This window comes from Dreissena polymorpha, chromosome 4, assembly GCF_020536995.1.
Source record: "Dreissena polymorpha isolate Duluth1 chromosome 4, UMN_Dpol_1.0, whole genome shotgun sequence".
NCBI lineage: Eukaryota > Metazoa > Mollusca > Bivalvia > Myida > Dreissenidae > Dreissena > Dreissena polymorpha.
The window spans coordinates 87,716,489-87,737,271 of NC_068358.1; the positions used below are offsets into that span (position 1 = coordinate 87,716,489).

At 35.5% G+C, this 20,783-nt stretch overlaps 1 protein-coding gene across 6 annotated transcripts in view; it reads left to right on the forward strand.

Moving 5' to 3' along the window:
* The window catches only part of LOC127877394 (transient receptor potential cation channel subfamily M member 3-like), a 279,970-nt gene that overhangs the window by 75,831 nt on the left and 183,356 nt on the right, over nucleotides 1-20,783 (forward strand). For 2 of the 6 annotated variants that reach the window (XM_052423217.1, XM_052423216.1), the window contains 2 exons: nucleotides 8,006-8,041; nucleotides 20,114-20,140. The exons of 1 other annotated variant lie outside the window; for it this stretch is intronic. In XM_052423217.1, the coding sequence (XP_052279177.1) occupies nucleotides 8,006-8,041; nucleotides 20,114-20,140 (63 nt within the window). Of the gene's footprint in view, nucleotides 1-8,005; nucleotides 8,042-14,280; nucleotides 14,305-20,113; nucleotides 20,141-20,783 lie in introns of all 6 variants that reach the window. 3 more of the 6 variants (XM_052423218.1, XM_052423222.1, XM_052423220.1) reach the window with 2 other exon arrangements.

A 20,783-nucleotide genomic window follows, 5' to 3' on the forward strand; every position in this document is an offset into this window, starting at 1 on the left:
TAGAGGTCACAGTTTGCATCCAATCTTGATGAAATTTGGTCAAAATGTTTATCTTGATGAAATCCGGTTTGGGATTGTATTTGGGTCATCTGGGGTCAAAAACAAGGTCACTAGGTCAAATAATAGAACAACCTTCTGTAGACAATAGAGGTCACAGTTTTCATCCAATCTTTATGAAATTTGGTCAGAATGTTTATCTTGATGAAATCTGGGTTGGGATTTTATTTGGGTCATCTGGGGTCAAAAACTAGGTCACTAGGTCAAATAATAGAAAAACCTTGTGTAGACATTAGAGATCACAGTTTTCATCCAACCTTTATGAAATTTGGTCAGAATTCTTGATGAAATCTGGGTGGGATTGTATTTGGGTCATCTGGGGTAAAAATCTAGGTCAAATAAATAGAAAAACCTTGTGTTGACAATAGAGGTCACAGTTTTCATCCAATATTTATGAACTGTGGTCAGAATGTTTATCTTGATGAAATCTGGATTGGGATTGTATTTGGGTCATCTAGAGTCAGGAACTAGGTCACTAGGTCAAATCATAGAAAAACATTGTGTAGACAATAGAGGTCATAGTTTTCATCTGATCTTAATGAGTCAGGTGAGCGATTCAGGGCCATCATGGCCCTCTTGTTTATTTACAAGCAAATATGTTGAATTGATATCCCCCGCCAATATGCTTCTGGACACTATTATATTTGACACTCTAACAAGCATTTTTTAAAGATACAAAGGGCCATAACCCCGTTATTGGATACTGGTGCCGTTTAGTTAAAATTTGCTATTCAAAGAGTCTTTTCCGTTACTGTAATTTCTATAACGTCTTGGTGTTCAAATAATACATCTATGAGCTATGAGCATTCACATACAAACATTCAAACAGAAGTTCTCAATTGTGAAGTTATTGATTCGTCAAGTCTGTCATCTACACTGCCATCTTTGTTTAGCTCAAGCATGATCTCGTTTGACCATATAGATCCCTGTAGGTAATATATCTCAATTAAATGAATTTAATAGGCATTTAATACTCATATTATGCACTTGTTTATTTTTATGCCCCCCTGCGAAGAAGAGAGGGTATATTGTTTTGCTCCTGTTGGTCAGTCCATCCGTCCGTATGTCAGTCCACCAGATGGTTTCCGGATGATTACTCAAGAACGCTAAGGCCTAGGATCATGAAACTTCATAGGTACATTGATCATGACTCGCAGATGACCCCTATTGATTTTGAGGTCACTAGGTCATAGGTCAAGGTCACGGTGACCTGAAATGGTAAAATGGTTTCTGGATGATAACTCAAGAACGCTTATGCCAAGGATCATGAAACTTTAAAGGTGTATTGATCATGACTCGCAGATGACCCCTATTGATTTTCAGGTCACTAGGTCAAAGGTCAAGGTCATGGTGACCCTAAATAGTAAAATGGTTTCCGGATGATAACTCAAAAACGCTTAGGCCTAGGATCATGAAACTTGATAAGTAGATTGACCATGACTCGCAGATGACCCCTATTGATTTTCAGGTCACAAGGTCAAAGGTCAAGGTCATGGTGACCCGAAATAGTGAAATGGTTTCCGGATTATAACTCAAGAACGCTTATGCCTAGGATCATAAAACTTGATAGGTATATTGATCATGACTCGCAGATGACCCCTATTGATTTTCAGGTCACTAGGTCAAAGGTCAAGGTCACGGTGACCCGAAATAGTAAAATGGTTTCAGGATGGCAACTCGAGAACACTTAGGCCTAGGATCATGAAACTTGATAGGTACATTGATCATGACTGGCAAATGACCCCTATTGATTTTCAGGTTACTAGGTCAAAGGTCAAGGTCACATTGACCGAAAATAGTAGATGGTTTCCTGATGATAACTCAAGAAAGCTTATGGCTAGGATCATGAAACTTCATAGGTACATTGATCATGACTAGCAGATGACCCCTATTGATTTTCAGGTCACTAGGTCAAAGGTCAAGGTCACAGTGACAAAAAACATATTCACACAATGGCTGTCACTACAAGTAGAGCCCATAAGGGGGGTAGCATGCTTTACAAACAGCCCTTGTTTCCTACATTTTTTTACATAAATTTATTCATTTGAAAATTTATTTAAAACACACTTAAATGTATTTTTCAACAAGAGAAATAGTCAATTTAAATGTTCAAACGTGTATTTTTTCAGAAAAATTGCATAACAAATATTGCAACATTTTTTTGTTAATATTTCATTTTCTACATGTTTAAGTGTATTATATGTGTATTGAATGTAGACAGAATATTCTGCCAACACAGCTACATTTAATGCATTTCAAATACACTTTTTCAAGAAGGGAATTAATTTGATCATATACATTTGTGCAATGGCCCTTATGAAAAAGGGCTCTTAATAGGATAAGACATAGTTGAAAAAGAAATTTTTAGTTTAAACACATAAACTATCATGTTTTGAACTCATAAACTATATTAATTTTCCGTGTTCAAGTGACTTCACTAGCAATATTTATTAAAGCATATGCAGGTATTTGCCATCTTGATGTTTTATGATAAGAAACAAAATCTACTAAACTAAAAACTGCATGTATTTTATGGATTTACTTCTATTTAAAGCCACACACTTTGCCTCTGATCTTGAAGTGAAATACATGTTAATCAATACACAAAGATGCAATTTGAAAGTGTGCAAAAATGTCATTAAATCTAAAGCCTAGTTAGCAAGAAATTTATTATCCCCCGCCATAGGCGGAGGGATATTGTTTTGGCATTGTCCGTTCGTCCTTCCGTCTGGCACTTTTGTGTCCGGAGCCATATCTTGGAAGTGCTTTGGAAGATTTCATTGAAACTTGGTATGAGTATATATATGGATAAGAGGATGATGCACGCCAAATGGCATTGTACACCATCAGATAATAAGAGTTATGGCCCTTTGTACTTTGAAAAAATGCTTTTTTTGTGTGTCCGGAGCCCTATCTTGGAAGTGCTTTGGCGGATTTCATTTAAACTTGGTATGAGCATATATATGGATAAGAGGATGATGCACGCCAAATGGCATTGTACACCATCAGATAATAAGAGTTATGGCCCTTTGTACTTTGAAAAATGCTTTTTGTGTGTGTCCGAAGCCATATATTGGAAGTGCTTTGACGGATTTCATTGAAACTTTGTATGAGTATATATATGGACAAGAGGATGATGCACGTTAGCGTTGTCCATCCGTCCAGAAAACTTTTGTGTCAAGAAGTATAATGGCGGGGGCTATCAATTCAATGAATTTGCTTGTTCTTTTTCAAACGGTGCTGCTTTTAAAACCAAAGTTGGATTTCTGTATGTATACGTTAATTTTGACAAACGCGATTATTTTTAAGTTTTTAAACGCAAAAAAGATGGATTTCTACCTTGTAACCACCAGATATATTCGAATTGGCATAGATAAAATTAAATCTATAGCCTAGTTAGCAAGTAATTTATTATTTTTCAAATGGTACCGCTTTTAAAACCGAAAGTAGGATTTCTAGAGGTATAGGTCCATTTCGACAAACACGATTATTTTAAGCTCACCTGAGCACAACGTGCTCATGGTGAGCTTTTGTGATCGCCTTTTGTCTGTTGTGCGACGTCAACATTTGCCTTGTTCACTCTCTAGAGGCCACATTTATTGTCCAATCTTCATGAAATATGGTCAGAAGATTAGTTTAAATGATATCTTGGATGAGTTCGAAAATGGTTACGTTTGCTTGAAAAACATGGCTGCCAAGGGACAGGGCATTTTTCCTTATATGGCTATAGTAAAATCTTGTCAACACTCTAGAGGCCACATTTATTGTCTGATCTTCATGAAACTTAGTAAGAAGATTTATCCCAATAATATCTTGGATGAGTTCGAAAATGATGCTGGTTGGTTGAAAAACATGGCCACCAGCGGGCTGGGCATTTTTCCTTATATGGCTATAGTAAAACCTTATTAACACTCTAGAGGCCACATTTATTGTCCAATCTTGATGAAATATGGTCAGAAGATTGGTATCAATGATATCTTGGATGAGTTTGAAAATGGTTAAATTTGCGTGAATAACATTGCCGCCAAGGGGCGGGGCATTTTTCCTTAAATGGCTATATAAGGCTATAGTAAAATCTTGTTAACACTCTAGAGGCCACATTTATAGTCCGATCTATATGAATCTCAGTCAGAAAATTCATCTTAATAATATCTTGGACGAATTAAAAAATGATGCCAGTTGGTTGAAAAACATGGCCACCACAGGGGCAGGGCTATTTTCCTTATATGGCTATAGTAAAACCTTGTTAACACTCTAGAGGTCACATTTATTTTCAGATCATCATGAAACTTGGTCAGGAGATTTGTCCCAATGATATCTTGGATGAGTTCGAAAATGGTTTTGGTTGCTTTGAAAACATGGCCACCAGGGGCGGGGCAATTTTCCTTTGATGGCTATATATTATGGCTATAGTAAAACCTTGTTAACACTCTAGCTGAGGTCACATTTATTGTCCAATCGTCATGAAATTTGGTCTGAAGATTGGTCTCAATGATATCTTGGATGAGTTCGAAAATGATTATGTTTGTTTGAAAAAAATGGCTTCCAAGGGGCTGGGCATTTTTCCTTATATGGCTATAGCAAAATCTTGTTAACACTCTAGAGGCCACATTTACTGTCCGATCTTCATGAAACTGAGTCAGAAGATTCATCCCGATAATATCTTGGATGAGTTTTAAAATGATGCCAGTTGGTTGAAAAACATGGCTGCCAGGGGGGCGGGGCATTTTTCATTATATGGCTATAGTAAAACCTTGTTTACAGTCTCTTGAGGCCATATTTATTTTCTGATCTTCGTGAAACTTCGTCAGAATATTTGTCCCAATAATATCTTGTTATCTCAGGTGAGCAACTTTGGGCCTTTCAGGCCCTCTTGTTAAGTTTTAAAGCGCCAAAAAAGAGGGATTTCTACCTTGTAACCACCAGATATATTCTAATTGGCATCGATAAAATGTTTCGTATTTATACTTAAATTTACTATTCCAAATAAGTTGTGTGGCTTTAAAAACATCTTATTAATGTAAAATTAGTATGCCATAATTACCCGTGTGAAATCAAGCATTCCAATGGTCAGAGACCTTTTTATGCCCCCCTTCGAAGAAGAGGGGGTATATTGCTTTGCACATGTTGGTCTGTCGGTCGGTCTGTCCACCAGGTGGTTTCCAGATGATAACTCAAGAACGCTTGGGCCTAGGATCATGAAACTTGATAGGTAGATTGATCATGACTGGCAGATGACCCCTATTGATTTTCAGGTCACGAGGTCAAGGTCACAGTGATTCGAAATAGTAAAATGGTTTCCGGATGATAACTCAAGAACGCTTATGCCTAGGATCATGAAACTTGATAGGTAGATTGATCATGACTCGCAGATGACCCCTATTGATTTTCAGGTCACTAGGTCAAAGGTCACAGTGACCCGAAATAGTAAAATGGTTTTCGGATGATTACTCAAGAACGCTTATGCCTAGGATCATGAAACTTCGTAGGTAGATTGATAATTGCTGGCAAATGACCCTATTGATTTTCAGGTTACTAGGTCAAAGGTCAAGGTCACGGTGACCCGAAATAGCAAAATGGTTTCCGGATGATTACTCAAGAACACTTATGCCTAGGATCATGAAACTTCATAGGTACATTGATCATGACTCGCAGATGACCCCTATTGATTTTCAGGTCACTAGGTCAAAGGTCAAGGTCAAGGTCATGGTGACCCGAAATATTAAAATGGTTTCCGGATGATAACTCAAGAATCTTATGCCTAGGATCATGAAACTTGATAGGTAGATTGATCATGACTAGCAGTTGACCCCTATTGATTTTCAGGTGACTACTTCAAAGGTCAAGGTCATGGTGACCCGAAATAGTAAAATGGTTTCCGGATGATAACTCAAGAACGCTTATTGCTAGGATCATGAAACTTCATAGGTAGATTGATCATGACTCGCAGATGACCCCTATTGATTTTCAGGTCACTTGGTCAAAGGTCAAGGTCACGGTGACCCGAAATAGTATAATGATTTCCGGATGATAACTGAAAAACGCTTATGCTTAGGATCATGAAACTTGATAGGTAGATTGATCATGACTTGCAGATGACCCCTATTGATTTTCAGGTCACTAGGACAAAGGTCTAGGTCATGGTGACCCGAAATAGTAAAATGGTTTCCGGATGATTTCTCAAGAACACTTATGGCTAGGATCATGAAACTTCATAGGTACATTGATCATGACTCGCAGATGACCCCTATTGATTATCAGGTCACTAGGTCAAAGGACAAGGTCACAGTGACAAAAAACATATTCACACAATGGCTGCCACTACAACGGAGAGCCCATATTGGGGGCATGCATGTTTTACAAACAGCCCTTGTTATTCTCAATTTTAAAGGATATATAAAATCAATGGGATATATGAAGTCGCTTAGAAATTCTAATGCGTTTGGCACTTTTTTAGTTATTTAATAGTAAGCTAGCATTTTGACTAGAGCTGCAACGATTCGCCAACAGCTCGATTCGATTTCGATTTCAGACACTCCGATACCGATTTTTTTCGATTCGATTCATCTTCAAACCTAGTTTTGTAATATATTCACTCTTCTGTCTCAAAATTAACATTTCTGTTCAGATGTGTTGTATAACTAGATATCTTGGTCATTTGTGTGTTTGTTTGATATAGTTTGGTTAGTTCAACAGTGTTTTAAAAACTGTTGAAAGTGTGTTAAATTAACATTGTAAGAAATATTTTGTAAGAAACTGCCAATTGTCTTACAAATGTCAATATTTCAATAAAACACATAAAAAAGAATAGCAAATTAGGACTCAGTTTCAATATAAAAAACTTCTGACTAGAAGATTGTGTTGACTACACAATAAGATATAAAATAAATAAATAATCATCCTGTAGTACAAATCACATTCTCTAATAAACTTAACAAATTCCCAACAGAAACAAAACTACTTTTCTGGCTGGCGACTTAAGTAGTTGCACTTGTGCTATCTCTTAGTCTTGCTAAATCAAAGTTATGTTTGCGTTTGACGTGTTGCATTAGATTAGTGGTTGAGCCGGACTTAAGTTATGCCACATCCGTGAAGCACAGTTTATACTTTGCTTTAATGGGAGGGCTACCATCCCGAAACCCAAAATACTGCGACACTTTTGATTTTAGCTTCTTAGACGCATCTGATAATTTCAATTTGTCGGCCACAACTTGTTAAGCCATTTTGACGCTTTTGCCGAAAGTAGACCGTAACTTGCTTATTGATTGGATGACTAAAGTAATAAGTAACCAATCGTGCGCGTCGTAATTACAGGTAAAGATAAAACCTACACCTTCCAGTATTATGTAGTCAGAATACAGCCCGCTTTACGTATCTATGTCTATATATGTCTCTATGTTAAAGAATCAAATCGAATTTGGTAGGTTTGGTATCGTAATCGAATCAACCCATTTCGAATAGATTAGTGATGCATCGGATCGAATCGTTGCAGCTCTAATTTTGACATGACATTTATGCCAAGAATAAGCGATCTAGCAAATTGTGTTTTTTAGCTCGGCATTTACGGAGCAAACCCGAGGTATTGTCATAGCCAGCTCTTCGTCAGCCGTACGCGTCGTGCTAAAACCTTAACATTGGCTCTAAAATAAAAGTGCTTCCACCTACAACTTTGAAACTTCATAATTATGTAGATGCACCTTGATGAGTTCTAAGCAAGCTTTAAAATTGTTGTGCAATTATTCTATTTTTAAATGTCATTCGGGTAAAAAATAATAACCACATTTTTGAAGTCAGTTGGGTGGATGGTTGAATAGTTTGTTCATGGATAAAGATTTCATTTGAAAATTCACCTGAAACTAACCTTATTATATGGAATGAATATATCTGTTTTGATTATAACCAGCTTCCAATAGGCGGAAATGTGTAACCTTGTACTGATTTGTTGCAGAAAAACCGATGGCTTTTTGGTAGAACGGAAAAAGAGGTAGGAAAAAAGGTGTAAAACTGTTCTCCTTTTCAGAGTTAAACACCTCCTTTATATATACAATTACACACAGCTTTGAATCATATGTATGCATATACATATAATGCAATGTATCACAAATATAGACAAATCAGGGAAATTGAGAAAGTATTTTCATAAAGCAATTGTACATGCATTTTTAAATACACTAAACATTAAAATCTGTCATATCTTTGATATGATATATTACTATTTGGTATATGTTAGTTAAACATGTTTTTGCTAGAAAATCAATTTATACTTTATGAATCTCATGTTCATAAATCTCAGTTTGAAGAATACCGCTGCATTCTTTCCAATTTTTTTTCAGTAGGGTGTTACACTGTTCATAACATGTGCAATGTCTATAATGTGTATTTAAAGCTGAAACTAATTGGCCTTGGTGCTAGCTAAAGACTTGTTGCATTGTTTTCTGTTTTATATCCTTTAATATTGGTTTACTGCTGTTCAGTTGATCACTTTGCAGACTGTTCCTTTCACCTAACTGCTTGTTATAATGTTCATTATCATTAATAACATTCATGAAAAAGTAATGTTAGTAGTATTTCTTTTATAAAAGTGTTAAAGTCAAATTACTTTATGTAGTTGTTTTGAAATGTTTGTATGCCAGACAGGGTCTTAATTTTTGCAAGAAACTCATAGTGTTTTTCTGTGTGCTCTTAGAGATGCTGAATGCCTATAATTTCAGAAATGAGTTGATGTTTCTTATTCAAATAATTGTGACACTGTTTCCCATTCCACATAATATGAATAAATCCCAAGTGGCAAGTTAACAGATGTTTTAAATTGCCTTCAAATCGTTTATCAATAGTTATTGTTTATGGTTATCTTTTGAAAAGAATGTGTTTATTTGCAAAACAAGTCTTTAATTTTACAGATTCGATCAGCACCTTTCAGTGATTCTGTCTATATAAGATTGACTTGATTTTACCTCTTAGTCTAGCATCAAAACCACTTATATCTCTAACAGTACTCTTGATTATTCCACAGTTGTTGGGAATAACCAAATTCAGCTCACAGAGCCCAACCTGACCTTATTCAATAAGGACACAAGAACGAAAAAGTTCATACAACATAACGGGTCTGCGTAGGTCTTAACCAGCCTAAGCATTTTCCCAGTCTGGTCAGGAGCTACCTTTCCTGCTATAAGGTCACGTAAGGTTGCACTGGTCTCAATAGCATACTTCTCATCAGAGTGTATAGACTCAGAGGCATATCTGCATCTATAGTTTAACCCATTTATGCCTAGTGGACTCTTCCATCCTTCTAAATTGAATCAATTTATTTCAAAAATTAGGGATGTCTTGTATATTTATTTCTATATTAAGACTATTTTTTACAGAAATTCCTTAAAGCAAAAAGCGCAGACCCAAATGAGACGCCGCATCATGTGGTGTCTCATCTGGGTCTACGCTGTTTGCCAAGACCTTTTTTTAGATGCTAGGCATAAACGGGTTAAATAGACTGTCAATGACCAACCCAGGGCCAATGTGTAAAACTGCTGCAGTTGCAGGGGTTTTTTTTGGCCCCATTTTATAGCCGAAATTCGGCAATTTCGGCTATGTTCCCAATCCCAAAAAGTATACTTTTTTCCCAAAATGTGGCAAAAAATTCTCAATTAAAAAAAAAGAAGAAAAAAGTGTATTTTATCTAACAAAGTATTATATGACTTTGTTCTTTTAATTTGAATGATTATAAAGAGTTATATCAAATTTAGTATTTCCTTAATCAGTGGACTTTTCGTGTGGAAAAAAAAGGCTAATGAATTTATTATCCCAATTTCATAAAAATGCTGATAAAATTCCCAATTTCAAAGCCATGGGCTATCTTCCCAAAAAGTGGAAAAAAAACAACCTGAGTTGTCAGCATGTTAAGGAATTGAACAATTTTTAGGACATTGACTTCCTAAATGTCATTATGTATAGTTTGCTGAAAATGTTTTTATTAAGATTTTGACTGGTCTATTTGTTGAGACTGTATATGTATCATGTTTAGCCTTTTTAGCTCACCTGTCACGAAGTGACATGGTGAGCTTATGTGACCGTGTGATGTCCGGCGTTGGTTGTGCGTGTTTGCGTGTGTCCGTCAACAATTTGTTTGTGTAGACAGTAGAGGTCACAGTTTTCATCGAATCTTTATGAAATTTGGACAGAATGTTTATCTTGATGAAATCTGGGTTGGGATTGTATCTGGGGTCAAAAACTAGGTCACTAGGTCAAATAATAGAAAAACCTTCTGTAGACAATAGAGGTCACAGTTTTCATCCAATCTTTATAAAATTTGATCAGTATGTTAATCATGATGAAATCTGGGTTTGGGTTGTATTTGCGTCATCTGGGGTTAAAAACAAGGTCACTAGGACAAATAAAAGAAAAACCTTGTGTAGACAATAGAGGTCACAGTTTTCCTCCAATCTTTCTGAAGTATGGTCAGAATGTTTATCTTGATAAAATCTGGATTGGGATTGTATTTGGGTCATCTGGGGTCAGAAACTTGGTCACTAGGTCAAATCATAGAAAACCCTTGTGTAGACAATAGGGGTCACAGTTTTCATCAGATCTTAATTAGATATTGTCAGAATGTTTTTCTTGTTAAATCTGTGTTGGGATTGAAATTGGGTCATCTAGGGTCAAAAACTAGGTCACTAGGTCAAATTGAAAAAAACAACTTTTGTAGACAGTAGTGGTCACAGTTTTCATCCAAACTTAATTTAATTTGGCCTAAATGTTGATCTTGATCAAATCTGGGTTGGGATTCTATTTGGGTCATCTGTGGTCAAAAACTAGGTCACTAGGTCAAATCATAGAAAAACCTTGTGTAGACAATAGAGGTCATAGTCTTCATCTGGTCTTAATGAAGTATGGTCAGAATGTTTATCTTGATAATATCTGATTTTGAATCGTATATGGGTCATCTGGGGTCAAAAATTAGGTCACTGGGCCAATTCAAGTAAAACCTTGTGTAGATGAAAGAGGTCACAGTTTTCATCATGTCTTAATGACATTTTGTCAGAATGCATTATTTAATGAAATCTTTCTTGATATTGTATATGGGTCTGATAAAATTTTAGTTGATGTAGCAAGGTTAGTCAGGTGAGCCATCTTGGCCCTCTTGTTTCACAATGTTTTCATTTCTGGAATAAGATACTTTAAAAAAACATTTTTGGTCAAGTGTTATTTGTGGTTATTAAACTTTTATGAAAAAGACAAATACTAATTGCAAATGTATAGGTTTTTGTATTTGCTTATGTTTATTGAATAAATATTTAGATAGCATGATATGTAGATAATTGTTTAGTAAAGTATAGTTACATAACCTCTTCTGCAATATATAGAAAATATAAGTGCTTTTTAAAATATTAATCTCTTCTCTTCAAATATTCATAATTCCACCTTTAATTGACTATATCATCAATTGTTAATAAAGTTTCGTCCATCAAACACTAGGAGAGTCATGATATGAGTAGACATGGGAAGTATGCATGACTTATTGTAATATATGACCAGCATGTATGTTATCTGTGCCCCTTGAAACATTAAAGCATCTTTACTATGAAGTCCACTATGAAGTCCATTTACTTATTGTTAGAATGAACATTTTTTAAATTTTCTTAATTTGATATCTTTTAATCTTCTAAAATCTTGTTTGTTTTTTTTGTTGTGGATGGAATCAACACTAAAAATATTTGTTGATTAATCTAAGACATTAGTGACTTATTCATCAATTTAATCATGACTATATTGTTATATTGTAATTTAAATATTCAGTGTAAATATGTCATGCTATCATGTTTAATTTGTGGGTATTCCTTTAAAAAATATTATTAAAATCTATTAGACTTAATAGGGTGTTAAAACGTAGCCAGCTAGTAGAATTTGACTATAAATATTACTGAACAATTATTAATTTGTACATACTGTATACATGAGAAGCAATGACCAACCCTCTTGTCATTATTTTAAGTGATTTGTCACTTACAGATGTAATCTCTCAGACATTATGGTTATTAATCTCTGAACTAAACATTTTTAAATGAAATGTTATCCTGGTACAATTGCATATTCAAACAATACCATACCAATACTAAAATAATGTATTTGTTCAAAGTATATTAAAATACATAATATGTATTCATTTTTTATTATGCATACACAATTTATTAATCAATCCTTGCCTAAATGCATGTACAATCTATCAAAATCATTTATTGGGAAAAAAGAACAAGGGTCATAACTTTTAAAGTGAATATGCAAGGTTATGTACTCATAATTTAGATCTTTAGAACAACGCAAATTTATGAAAATTTATAAAGGTGAAGTTTTAGTATTTTCCAGAGGTTTCATTTCATTAACAAATATTTACAATTGTCAACATCATCCTTACATCATGGCTCAGCGTATGATTTTATTAAATGTTATATTAGCCCATCACCCACTTCAAGGGAATTAAGTCCAGAGAAAGGTGGTATCATGCAGGTGAGGTGTATAGGATTTTTATGCCACTCTTCAAAGAAGAAGGGGTATATTGTTTGCTGGCTGTGATGTCGGTAGACCATGTCGTTAGACCAGTCTGAATGTCGTTAGACCAGTCTGAATGTTGTTAGACCAGTCTGAATGTCGGTAGACCAGTTTGTTTCCGATCCATAACTTGTCAACGAATTGACTGTTTGGCTTGATACTTCAAATGTGCATTGGCCTTGGACAGTAGATGACCCCTATTGAAATTGGGGTCACTAGGTCAAAGGTCAAGTTTACGTTCACACTAAGTGTGAAAATCGTTTCCGATCAATAACTTGTCAACGAATAGACTGATTGGCTTGATACTTTACATGTGCATTGGCCTCGGACATTAGATGACCCCTATACAAATTGGGGTCACTAGGTCAAAGGTCAAGGTCACTATCACAATAAGTGTGAAAATCTTTTACGACCAATAACTCGTCAACCGATTGGCTTGATACTTTACATGTGCATTGGCCTTGGACAGTAGATGACCTCTATTGAAATTGAGGTCACTAGATCAAAGGTCAAGGTCACTATCACACTAAGTAGTTTCCGATCAATAACTCAACTAATTGACTGATTGGATTGATACTTCACATGTGCATTGGCCTTGGACAGTAGATTAGACCCCTATTAAAATTGAGGTCACTAGGTCGAAGGCCCAGGTCACTATCACATTAAGTGTGAAAATTGTTTGCGATCAATAACTCGTCAATCATTTTACCGATTGGCTGCATATTTCACATGTGCATTGGCATTGAACAGTAGATGACACCTATTGAAATTGGGGTCATTAGGTCAAAGGTTAAGGTCACTATCACACTAAGTGTGAACATTGTTTCCGATTGATAACTTGTGAACCAATCAATCGATTGGCTTGATACTTCACATGTGCATAGGCCTTGGATAGTAGATTACCCCTATTGAAATTGGGGTCACTAGGTCACAGGTAAAGGTCACTTTCACACAAAGTGTGAAAATCGTTTCCAATCAATAACTCATCAACCAATTGACTGATTGGCTTGATACTTCACATGTGTATTGGCCTTGGACAGTAGATTACCCCTATTGAAATTGGGGTGACTAGTTCAAAGGTCAAGGTCACCGCTACATATTAAGACTACAATCATTTCTGATCAATAAGTCGTCAACTGATTCACTGATGTGCTTGATATTTCCCATGTGCATTGGCCTTGGACAGCAGATGACCCCTATTGAAATTGAGGTCACTAGGTCAAAGATCATGGTCACTGGCACAATAAGTGGGAAAAGCGTTTCTGATCAATTACTTGTCAACAAAACGACTGATTGGCCTGATACTTCCCATGCGCATGGGCCTTGAGCAGTAGATGACCTCTATCAAAATTGGGGTCACTAGGTCAAAGTTCAAGGTCATTCTCTCCATAAGTGTGAAATATGTTTGCGATCAACAACTCATCAACGAATTGACCGATTGGCTTGATATTTCACATTTGCATTGGCCTTGGACAGTAGATGACCGGGGTCACTAGTTCAAAGCCCTGTTTGGAGGGCGTATGTCTCTGACCGCGGAACACTTGTTAGTTTTTATTTTAAAATTTTGATCATTATTTTATTGCTGAAAGATAAATTGATGTATATTCTTTAAAAAAAAATATGTTTATAGTATGGTGAATAGTGTTGACATGCCCAATTAATAGATATATACCTTATATCAAGACCTCGAGTGATATTGCAGATGGTGTAAGTATTACAATTTGTTCTCCATTTAGATAGTGGAAACTATGATTTGACCCACGCCCCCCCTGGCAATCCCAATCCCCAATCTAATAAATGAAAATAAGTAGATTATCCACCTATATCTTCAAACAAGCTTTCATTGAGGGCCTATAAGTGTTGTGTTGCCACACCTACCTGTGAAAAAACTTGTCATGTTTCTACTCATATGTGTTTTTTCTAAGTTGTTTAATATGAAGCATTGTGTAATTTCCAAACGAAAACAGAATATACACAGTAAAATGTTTCCTACAACAAAATGAATTGGGGCTAAATATATTTGGCTGTAAGACTTTTGTTAAAAAAACATTTCCCTAGCACAAACATCAGCTTATAAGAATGCTGTGCAGTCCCATGTGTTTGTGTTTTTATATAGTACTGTGTTTGCAGTGCAGTAACAGTGTTGAACGTTTAATGTTCATACACACTAATCAGATTGATTACACATTTTCATATTCTCAGTTGTTAATAATGTCTGGACAGCAACTTTGTGTCTCAAATAACTCGGCGAGTTATGTCTGACATGAAGTGTTAAAACACAAGCAAAGAAGTTTTTTTCATAATAAATATACTAATTTCTCTTGCTATATAAACTGTCATTTCCTTGTTGCCACATACAATAACCTGCTGTTCAGTATGTCAACAACAGCACTTTCAGCTTGGACAATGTAAGGTGAAGAGTTCTGGAAAAACAAACATGGCATCTAATATGAATATTTACCAGTGCACAACATATGTTTGCAAATTAACACCTCTCTTTATATGGGCACATATTTAACCATTAAAGGGGAGTTGAAATAAAATCATTGTGCAGGGATGCATTTATTATAAATTTTGTGCGAAATGAAACTTTTTGATTATTTGAATATTGGGTAGTGTGATTTATTTTTGATATGTATGTTATGATTTATACCATTTTATTAACTGCAAAAAAATGTGTTTTAACCCATTCATGCCTAGCGTCCTGAAAAAAGGACATTGCAAACAGCGTAGACCTAGATGAGACGCTGCATGATGCGGCGTCTCATCTGGGTCTGCGCTGTTTGCTTAAAGGAATTTCAGTAAGTTTTATTCTAAATATAGAAATTAATATACTAGACATCCCTAATTTTGGAAATAAATTGATCCAATTTAGAAGGATGGGAGTGTCCACTAGGCATAAATGGGTTAATTCATGTTTAGAAAACTATGTGATATAGTATTGCTCCATGTTGCATTCTAGAAATAAAAATGTTAGGCAAGGGGGTTAAACCCAACATTAGGTTTAGTTTCAAGTACTCTCTGTTACTTCCCTTTGTAAGAGATGTTCTTTGCAAGACTAAGTATTTTATAACCTCCACAACAAAGTGTGTACTGGCTTGATGTCTGTTTTTATGCCCCTGGATCGAAAGATCGGGGGGGGGGGGGGGTATATTGTTTTTGGCCTGTCTGTCTGTCATTGTGTGTGTCCCAAAACTTTTACCTTGGTTAAAGTTTGATAACTTTTTAAATATTGAAGATAGCAACTTGATATTTGGCATGCATGTGTATCTCATGGAGCTGCACATTTTGAGTGGTGGAAAGTCAAGGTCAAGGTAATCCTTCAAGGTCAAAGGTCAAAACTCATTGTATTTTTTTTTCCAAAAACTTTAACCTTCGTTAAAGTTTGGTAATAACTTTGTGAATATTGAAGATAGTAACTTGATATTTGGCATGCATGTGTATCTCACGGAGCTGCACATTTTGAGTGTTGAAAGGTCAAGGTCATCCTTCAAGGTCAAAGGTCAAATTTATGGCTTCAAAGCTGCACAATAGGGGGCATTGTGTTTCTAACAAACACATCTCTTGTTTAATTTTCACACTGACCGGCAACCATACAGGTACCACAAGGTCATTTTAACATGCAATACTGAACACTGGCCGGCAACCATATAGGTACCACATGGTGATCACTCTTAAAATTTTCCAAATGTGGACATCCGTGTTTCCTTATACTGGACAGATTCATTTGCGACTTGGCGTAAAAAGATGATCAACTTACAACATAATTGACACGTACATTACCGCGGTTGGGTGATGACAATCAACAATACATGTGTCATAACCGCGAAAGCGTTATAACCTTGCTTCGTGGTAAAGATATTTTCAAATATACGGGTATTGAAATGAAAAAAAATGAAAAAGGTCTTTGCCGAAATGCCCTTTTCACCCAAAATATTGGGGCGGCGGCCGCAGCTCCGATGCCTCTGAAATACAAAAACATATACATATCCTGCAAGGTAAGGTTTCATAGTACAGAATCATTATGTATTTTAAACATCAATGAACCCATTATTGAGCAAATGCACCATTTCCATCAGGATTCATCCAGTTGTTGTTGTCAGTCTGTGAAGTGAGTTATCAATTTTATCATGGAAATGTAGGCTGTAGAGACTGAAGCTGGTTGGTTGTAACAAACTACAAAACAAACAAAAGCCAACAAACTACTGCAAATCTAAAGCAATTCGCCTATGTTCACATCTACCATGTTCTACCTTGCAAAATGTGCATTGTGCCAACAATAAGGGGTATTATAATAATTTTTATAACGACTTGCCACTCAAATATAAATGGTAGGACAGAATGCCACTTATTTCAACCTTTCTTTTTGAAACACAAATGGTCTCGGACCTGAGCAAAACTGAAAATTATATGATGTATGAGTATTCTTAATCTGTGACATTGTATAAAAATGTTGGAAAAGGGGGGAAAACACAAAAACAGAAATAAAAACTAATGATCTCTTATGCTCTGTTTTTTTTGTCAGTAGATTTACAAGCCAGCTAAGCGTGAAAAATGAAATGGAAAGTATTAAAGAAGTTTCACTCTGAAGTCTTTCTTCTAGTATTGAGAATCAATTTTATAATGCATCTCTAACATAATGCATCTCTAACAGAATGTCTGTTGGCTTTGATGTATAGCTTTCAACAGTATCACAGCCAAGTTTATAATTTAATTATCCATCTCTAACAAACATGTGTAAACTTTGTAGTCAAATTTCTCAGTAATGTTTGTATAGCAATCATTAAAATACCCAAGCTGCACCGTCACTCCTAACAAAATTCAAGCAATAAAGCTGTCTGTTAATGTGTGATATTGTGAAGATTTCACCAGATATCATCCTATTAATGAGAATTGCAAGACCTCAATGTGCCACCTGCCCTAAGACTTTCGGTGGCATTTCAAGAGAAAATAACATGATAATCAGTGCTTTTGGGCTTTAGCTCACCTGAGCATATTTATTATGCCCCCCTTCGAAGAAGAGGGGGTATATTGCTTTGCTCATGTCGGTCTGTCGGTCCGTCCACCAGATGGTTGTCAGATGATAACTCAAGAACGCTTAGGCCTAGGATCATGAAACTTCATAGGAACATTGACCATGACGCGCAGATGACCCCTATTGATTTTGAGGTCACTTGGTCAAAGGTCAAGGTCACAGGTGAAGGTCACAGTAACTGGAAATAGGCATTTTAAGGATTTAGCATGGTTCAAACAAGGGAAACAACTACCGTTTATGCATGTTCTTTTTGTTACAGCATTTGCCGCCCTTGAAATTTATTTAAATTTTACCAAATGTAAGGCTAACTGCATTTTTGTAATGCATTGTATCAATAAACATCGGGAAAAAATGAAATTAAGGTTCCACCACCACCGACACCACCACCACCAACCACCACCACCCACCACCACCCACCAACCACCAACCACCACCACCACCACCACCACCATTGTTCACAGTGACAAAAAACGTATTCAGACAATGGCTGCTACTACAACTTATAGCCCATATGGGGGGCATGCATGTTTTACAAACAGCCCTTGTTAATTAGCATTCTTGATGGTCTGTTGTTCATTGTCTTTGCATGGGTGTCTAGCTGTCCCTGATTTGTCAACTTTTCATTTAGACAATATCTTTTCTTAGATTGCTTCACAAACTTCCTCCAGTCTTGATTATTGGGTAACCCTTCCATCCTTCCTGTTCTCTTAATTGTATATGTCACTATATAAATAAAAATATGTTCAACACAATATTATATGAAGTTGAAATAAGACATTAATCTTGGAATAAAAATTGAATTTGCAATAATGCATTCAATACATTTTTACCTGTTGTATTTATAAATGTTGACATATTATAAGAAAATAGACTCCTGAATATATGATTGAATCATATAAATTGCTTTTACTATAAAACTGGATGTTTACATTGATTTTTAAAGATTCCTAAAAAAAAATGAAACCGTATCTAAGCCTGCATGAACACAGTTTGATAATACAGTTAAAAAAACCACTGTTAATGAACAAATTATTTAATATATGATAAAATACTTGTTATATACTCAAAAAATATACGTAATATACTAAAGTAATAACAAAATATTACACACATGAAAACATTCAGAACATGGAATGAACAGTTTTGTCTGAGAAAATTACCTAAAAGATGTCATTTATAGTTTTGCATTTGTTATTGAATTTGATGCTGATGTTATTTTTGTCCTACATATTATAAGTACAGAGCAAGGATGATTTGTTTTGTGTCTTCTTTATTTGAGATTTTCTCATTCATTATTACCCCCCCCCCCCCCCACCCCAAGCATTGTTAAGTTGTTAGAGGGGTGAGAATGTACTGGTTGCTGGTTGCCAGCTAGTTTGTCTGTCTGTCCGTCCAGGAAACAAGTATAATTCTTTCTCCTGAATTTAATGAGCTATTGCTCTTGATAATTGTTTATTCTTGCACTGTCCCGAATATCTCTCTAACACTATTAGAGGTTTTCATTTGGGTCAGTAGATCTCATTGATGGGTGTGCAGAGCACAAGAAACATTACTCTATTTTGTCCAGAGCATATCTTGAATAGGTAGGTACATAGTCATTAAGGAAGTGTGCAGTGCTCAAGAACCATAAATCATGCTCCCTTTCATTAGGAGATATTGCCCTTTGTAAATGTCCTTAATACAATTTTGTCCATATCTATCGATTCAACAGTTAAAAAATGTGACATTATCTTGTAATTCAACAGTTAGTAATTTTTTTATAATTATCTAGTGATCTTACAGTAATGAAATATGACATTTAATGTAGTGTCATCTTACAGTAAGTAAAATGTGACACTTATGTATCTAGTGATCCTAAAGTTATTTAATTGTTCAAAATATAGCCCTATGCTCAAAAATACTATATTATATGTAATGAAGTCATGTTAATTACTTCCTTGACATCATTCACCGCTACTGAACAAATATAAAATGGACTGACCAAAAATAGACAATTACATGTTCAGCTTTGTAGCCTGGCTTTAGCCAATTAAAAAAAGAGTATTCTTTATGAGGAATGACAGTGTAGTTTCCTTTTTATAAACTAGCATATTAACTGTAAAAACCCACCTTAAATAAAAAAGACTGATGATTATAAATGTATTTGGTTGGTACAAGTTTTTGGTGAAGTTCATCTACAAATTTTATGCTGTTTTTGCCTGTTGGTCACTCTACTCTGTCAGTTCTTTTGTCTTCTGTTACAACTGGGTTTCTGTTGGAACTATTGTGGGAACTATTAACCGAAGAGCTTTCATATTTCACATGGTAATTGATCTTTAAAAAGGCAAGGCCCTTTTGATTTTGGGGGTTGTTGTTAAAAGTCTATGTAACAGGTAATATATTTTTAATTTATATATTCTTCTATACATCCTGTTATAACTTAAAAAACAAAAACAAAATAGCTTTCAAACTCATCATATAAAGCATAGCCTTATTTTGCAGCAACCCTTAGAAATTCATCATAATCAGGTGAGAAAGTTTGGCCATTTGGCCCTATTTTTTATGGAATTTATTGTGTGTTGAGTTACAAGTTTCATCCTTTGCAACATGTTTTAGTTCACCTGAGCTCATAGTGCTCAAAATGAGTGCTCAAGATGAGCTATTGGGATCATCCTTTGTCCAGTGAGATGCATTGTCAAATCGTAGAAAAACATGGTACCATTCTAGAGGCCACATTAATGGCTCCATATTGATGGAACTTGGTCATACTGGACTAATGGGGTTGTTTACCCTCGGGACTTCGGTTAATAAACCATTGCCCGAGCACACTGCTTAACATAAAACTCTGCATAAAGAGTTCGAAAAGGGCCATAAAATGGACAGCCCAATTTTACTGGGCTGTACCATTGATATAAATAGAAAACTTTGCAGTGTTGGTGCGGTGCCTTAATAAAAATCTATTGGTTTAAAAATATCTATACTTATTCAAGAAGCGTTAAAAACGCAGTACTCAATAAAATTAATAATCAATGTATTGCCTAAAGCTGTAAGGAAGCGGTGTTTTTATTGGTTGACTGTATTTAAAAGCATGGCTCTGATTGGTTATCTCTGTCACGTCTGCGCAAAAGCAAGTAGGTCAATCCGTTTTGGGATGAAAATTTCGCACAAAGAA